Here is a 6623-nt window from a genome sequence, read left to right as displayed (position 1 = left end):
TTTCAGAATTACGTTTTTTTTACACCAAGGCTCCGCGACCCACCCATGACCCCTCCGCAACCCAATTTTGGGTCGCGACCCACCAGTTGAGAAACACTGGTCTAATGTACAGTATTTGCTCTCCCCCGTATCCAGATGGGCAGTGGGATTTGTCCAACTACCACCTGATGGACCTGGGCCGGCCGCACCACTCCATCCGCTGCATGGCAGTGGTGCACGACAAGGTGTGGTGCGGATACAAGAACAAGATCCACGTCATCCAGCCAAAGAGCATGCAAATAGAGGTGAGTCACATGATCCGGGCTCAGCCAATCGCCACGCAAGGGCAGTACGACACGCACGGCATGATGTATTGCTGTTGCTGTGGCAAGTATGGGGGTATACAGAAACATGCTTTTATGTTGTCGGCTGACTGTTTTTCATCTTAATGTTTTGTGAAGAAGCATTGGGACTCCGTGTGCACATTATAGTATGTCAGTGACAACTGAAATAGTATCCACACACACACACGTTTTATAAAGAGTACACTTATTTTCCATGTGTATGCACATTATACTCAACAATAAAACTGACATATTACTCATTAGGTTTTAGATATATTTTTAAAATATTTCAAATAATATGTATTTCTTTGAAACAATGCTGCCGTCGCTTCACCGACACATCTGTCATGCTTCACTCTATCCAGAAATCCTTCGATGCCCACCCGCGGAGGGAGAGCCAGGTGCGGCAGCTGGCCTGGATTGGTGATGGTGTCTGGGTGTCCATCCGTCTGGACTCCACGCTACGCCTCTACCACGCTGTCACACACCAGCACCTGCAGGACGTGGACATTGAGCCTTACGTCAGCAAGATGCTCGGTCAGAAAGCCTTCATATTGGTTATGAATATAGTAGAATATGTATATGATATCCTATAATGTAGAATACAGTTGAATTGCAGTATCATATCGGCACAGAGCCTTATTAAGTCAGCAAGATGCTTGGTCAGCACAGGCACCACCTGTTTTGGTCGTGTCACAGAATATAGCAGGACATTATAGTTTAGTGTACTATAAGATTATTCTCTATTACGTGGACATTGAGCCTCATGTGAGCAAGTGTAGTAGAGAATATAATAAGAGTAGGGTGTATAATATCCTATGAAACAGGATACAGTTCTATTACAATATCATATCAACAAGCCTTTCTGCTTGGTCAGAGAGGCTTTATTTTGGTTGTTTTTATAGTAGAATATGTATTAGGATATATAACACAGTAGGATATCTTAAAAATATAGGATAGTGTTCCATTGCAATAGCACTGACATACTGTAGAGAGTCTTTCGTCTATTTTATTGATGCCATGGATGTAATATGGTGTGATATTGTAGGATACAGGGTAGCAGACAGGTTGGAGGCATTTGTATCCTATTGTTTTGCAATATGAATCATAGTGGTGTCAACAATGATCGATTCGGCGATGCAATCCAATGTGGGGCATGGACGATCCAGAATCGATCCGGCAAGTTCCAGAATCGATCCGGCAATTTTTTTAAGTTTCAATTACTTCCATGGATATTTCGGGAGCAAAAGAAATGAAATAAAAGCACTTCAAAACATTGCAAGACTGATACAGAAAACAGCCAATAAATTGTTGCTCAGTATGACTGCTTGTATTGCCTCATCATGACTGATTAAACGTTTGCTTTGCTTTCAGTAGAAATGTAATGCATTGCAATGCATTGTAGAATAGAATCGGATCGCATCGAATCGAATCGAATAGAATCGCCACCTCCCGAATCGTGATCGAATCGGATCGTGAGGGCAGTGCCAATCCACACCACTAATGAATCATGTTTAAACATATGCAAAGCGTAGAGTAGAGTAACTTTATTTATCCCCGGGGGTGGAAATTAGGCACTGCATAACTGAATGTCCTTGAACATTATAGGATCATATACCATCAATAGGATAATGTAATTCATCACATCTTCAGCTCATTTGTTGTTTTCCTTAAATTAACAGGCACAGGGAAACTCGGCTTCTCCTTTGTACGAATCACAGCGCTGCTGATCGCAGGAAACAGATTGTGGGTGGGGACAGGGAACGGTGTGATTATTTCTATCCCACTGACTGAAAGTAAGTGAAACATCATCATTTCTTACAGTTCTACTGTATAAGGCTCATTTCCATTGGTCAGAAAGACAAACTGAAAACATACCCCTACAGACACAGAAAAGCCAGAGGGCAACAGTTCTTACTGTTCTTCTGTTCTCTCACACGTTTCTTTTTCTGTACGGTTCTGTGCCTATCTATTACGTTTCTCTACCCCCCCCCTTCTCCTTTCCCCTTGTCCTCGCACATGTTTGTCTTTCTCTGTCATCCTGTCATCTGCCCGTACGTACCTCCGTCCTTCTGTCTGTTTTGACTGTGACTCTTGTCCTCCCTCTTGCTCCCCCTGCTCCTACCCCGTAGCGGTAGTGCTTCACCGGGGACAGCTCCTGGGCCTGAGGGGTAAGTGGCTGCTGTGCCTGGCCTGCCTCCCTCCCTCCCTCCATGGCCAGCTTGACCTTCATCCATCCATCCATCCATCCATCCAGCCATCCATCCATCCATAATTATTTTTGTTTCTTTTTTAGCAGGTCGTCTTGTGTGTGTATGATTTGACTGACTCTCATGATTTGGTTCTTTTGCACTTTCTGTTTACAGATGCATTTTTGGGTTTGCATGGGCGGTGGCGCGTGTCTGTGTTGTATTTATTATGTCTTAAGTGGTAGCCGTGTATTATTTATTTACTTTTCGTCTTTTGTGTGATTTTACCTACAAGTTTGCTTTATAGATCTGTGTAAGAGCTAACATTGAATGTTCTTTTTTTAATGTTCCTGTATCGCGTCAGTCGATTTCATTTGGTTTCTACCACTTAGCAGATGTTTTTGTTTTCTGTTGTTGTTGTTTGCACATTCACGTCATGACTTACACCCCCCACAGCCTTAGTAACAAACAACTGTTCTTGGTTCAGTTTCTCTTGTGTGGTCCACTGTCCTTTGGTTACCGAAAATGTGTGCACTGTTCTGAAAACCATGGTCCTCAAGCAGACAGTGGTGATGATAGCTCAGATACCCAGGAAAGTATGGGTTTTACTCCAAGGACATAGTCAAGTGATGAACCTGGATAAATTCACCTACAGGAAGTGCCTTCTAATACACTAGGTAGTACTTAAGGCTCTTCTATTAGATGAATTAGCAACGTGAATATACGCAACGTGTATTCTGCCATTGGATTGGCTGTGAATAGCTGTCACTCTGTGTCTGCAGCGAATAAAGTGTCTCCGACGTCGTCGGGGGGCGTGATCCACGTGTATGCGGACGACAGCGCAGAGAAGAACAATGGCAGCTTCATCCCCTACTGCTCCATGGCTCAGGCACAGCTCTGCTTCCACGGACACAGAGATGCCGTCAAGTTCTTTGTATCTGTTCCAGGTTTGTGGACACTTGATGATACGAATAGATTCTGTGTAAGTCCTTGTAAATCCAGACATAATAATGATAACATAGTAATAATTTACATTGTAAATTTAGATATACACGTAGATTATTTTCTACACATTAAGTACATACAACACTATTCTGGTTTTCAGTCAAAATAAACCTTCAGGAATTAGGAAATAGGTGTTTTTTTGTTTTGATCCAAATGGGAACTATGTCATTTCAAGTTGATGGTATACATGTATTTCATATGTACTGTGTGTGTTTACTTTTCTTTTCCCAACAGGCAATGTTTTGGCCACCTTGAACGGCAGTGTGACTGTGTTAGATAGCCCATCAGGGTCCTCGGCACCTGCTGCGGAGACGGAAACTCAGAGTACTCAGAGTGTTCAGAATGTACTGGTGCTCAGCGGAGGAGAGGGCTACATTGACTTCCGCATTGGTGAGTCAGACCACACACACACACACACTCTCTCTCTCTCTCTCTCTCTCTCTCTGGACAAGTCAGATATACAGTATGATTATGCCGTTTCTAGCTTATGACCACATGACCAAAGACTTTCAATGTGTTGACCAAGGTACAGTAAATTGTTCTACTGTACGGATCACTAATGCAACAAAGTGGGATCAATTACGATCTCCTAAATGGGTGTGACTTTTTCATTCTGAGCCCTTGCTACTCATAGCTCAGCTCATAGACATGCAGCATAGACTCTTACATCATAGAAGGAACTCCTTATGAAAAGTCTCCTCATCTATCCATCCTCTCTGCTATAACTTCTATTGGATTGTGAAGTGCACACCAATTGCGTGCACCCTGGAAGCTGAGTTGATCACCTCCTTCGTGGCATAAACTCGGACAACCTTAACTTTAGTAGTTGGCAACAGGATGTGATGTAAACCCATCATAGGTTAACCCATTTTAGCCTAAGGCACCTGCAAAAGACACCCGCTGAATGCCTAGCCATTTTTGGGAAAAGGTGCCCTCTGCCTCAGCTTTAAAAACACAGGATGTGATGTTATTTTCCTTAAGTGCCTTGGGCTCTGCATGGCAGGGACGTCCTCCTCCCTGAGCCAGGCTTGTGCCTGACCGCATACCTAGGACTAGGTGTTACAGTCCTTGTTTACCTTAGAAAGGTGGGTGGGGCTGATAGTCATCACAGGGTGGGTAGGAGGGGGTAAGGGTGTCATTGGGGTCGTCAGGCGGGCACCCCCCCTCATCTATGGTGTTTCGTTGATGGGCCCACGACCCCTGAGGGGGGTTCAACAGCAACACCTGGCGTCCCAGGTGTGCCCCCCTCTACCATACCACATACCACCGTCTAAAATGGGTTAAATAAGATAAAGTAGACTAGGGTAGAGTAGAGCAGAGTTACTTTATGGATCCCAAGAGAAATTGAGGTGTCTAGCATTTCGAACATAACATTTCTTTTAAAATGTGGTGTAAAGGTGTCCTGATAAGGTGTCTTGACGTTGTCCAGTATTACAGCGTAGGCTAGTGCACACACAGTGTAATATATTTAGTTAATATACTGAAAAAGTGGTCAAAAGAAATAGATGGATAGACAGGTAGGCAGATAGACACAGAAGAACTCATATTCATTGAACAAATGAAGAGCATTCATTTGTGGCACTTCAATACCTTTTGCCTAGTCAGCATCCGCTTCTCTACCAGGCTCTTAACGTTAATTACTCTCCTCGCAAGCAAGTACCATTCCATTAAACCTGTAGACCAGAGTTAAGTGCATAATTCATTAGGGACGTCTTGAGCAGTGTTGCCGGGCAAACTATGAAGAGCTCCTTGTGTGCATACTGTAGATTATGGCTGCATCCGAAAGTGCGTACTGCCTTCCTATGTAGAAGGCAAAAATAAGGAATCGACTATGTAGTGTCTCCGAATAGCCTAGCAGGCTTTCCACCAGGAGGCGAATGGTACCCGGATGACTTTCTATATCTGGTCATATTTGCAGTAGGCAAACGATGATTACTTCGCTACTACTTTGCTATCCCAGAAGTTTGCGGGCGGTCGACAATTGTACAGTCATTGGTGCCATCAGGGGCGGGAATTACAGCGACTGACCCGGTTGGAAGGTCATATTAATGATGGTGTTGTAGCACAGTACATCCAAATTGTGCTTACTATTGGCTGTCTTTCTACATACAGTAGAAGCTACTGGATGCTGAGTGTTAGCTACTGGTAAGGAAGCAGTGCCCACTACAGTATTGGGATACAGCCATAGGTAGCGTTACACCTTTTGGCATGGCACGCCTCAGGCGCTGCTATCTTGGTACAGAGTTCCTATGTTTGTCTTACTATCAGCAAACATTTTGCTTTACTGCCATAATTTACTTACTTTAAAAATTAACCCCACTTGGCATTCACTTATTGTTCCGTTTATTCCTGTGCACTTTGTATGTGTGTTATAGTGTTATACTATGATTATGCCCTTGACTGCAAAACGTAGTGTAATGTAATGTAATGGTCTCCTTGCCAATTTATGTCCATTCATCCTTCCAAACGAAGATGGCCGCGACCGACTTTTGTCAGGGGTTACCAATGTGATGTCTAGTGTTGCATAACTGTATAGCTACCTACTGATTAGGTGAAGCCAGATCCAAACTTCCAAACTTCTTTCAAACTTCCACAGAGTTCACCCCTCTCCCCTAAAAGTGGTGCTTAAAGAGCAACTCCTGCCAATTTCAATGTGCTGTTGTATTGCTCACGCTACCCTTGACTTGTCAGTACCCGGTGACGCAGCAGTTTTTGGCTCAGCCCTTTCCGAGATATGAGCTATTCTAATGGGGGCAACTGAGCAAAGGCCTACTCCAAATATTTTCCCAAAAGGTATCGCTGTTTGCTAGCTGTCTGCTGATGTTGCATAACCTTTTGGATGTTTTTGGGAATAAATAAAAATGTTTTTTTGAAATGTAAACAAAAGTTGCAACCATTTGAATAGCTCGTATCTCGGAAAGGGCTGAGCCAAAAAATGCGACGTCACCGGGTACTGACAAGTCAAGGGTAGCGTGAGCAATACAACAGCACATTGAAATTGGCAGGAGTTGCCCTTTAATAAGGGAGCTCCCAACACCCTGTCCGAAATCAGTACGCAGGTACAGTAAGACCCGGTTATGCCTAATATATCATGCACTACAGTCTT

At 43.7% G+C, this 6623-nt stretch overlaps 1 protein-coding gene across 1 annotated transcript in view; it reads left to right on the top strand.

Annotated features, from left to right (window-relative positions):
* Positions 1-6623, top strand: part of mapk8ip3 (mitogen-activated protein kinase 8 interacting protein 3) — a 55218-nt gene that overhangs the window by 46549 nt on the left and 2046 nt on the right. The window contains exons 26-31 of the mRNA XM_063184537.1: positions 136-284; positions 689-860; positions 2006-2119; positions 2456-2494; positions 3295-3459; positions 3752-3907. Of these exons, the coding sequence (XP_063040607.1) occupies positions 136-284; positions 689-860; positions 2006-2119; positions 2456-2494; positions 3295-3459; positions 3752-3907 (795 nt within the window). The remainder of the gene's footprint in view (positions 1-135; positions 285-688; positions 861-2005; positions 2120-2455; positions 2495-3294; positions 3460-3751; positions 3908-6623) is intronic.

Source organism: Engraulis encrasicolus, chromosome 2, assembly GCF_034702125.1.
Source record: "Engraulis encrasicolus isolate BLACKSEA-1 chromosome 2, IST_EnEncr_1.0, whole genome shotgun sequence".
Lineage (NCBI taxonomy): Eukaryota > Metazoa > Chordata > Actinopteri > Clupeiformes > Engraulidae > Engraulis > Engraulis encrasicolus.
Note: the sequence above shows the minus strand (reverse complement) of the source record. Positions and strands in the feature narration are given on the sequence as shown.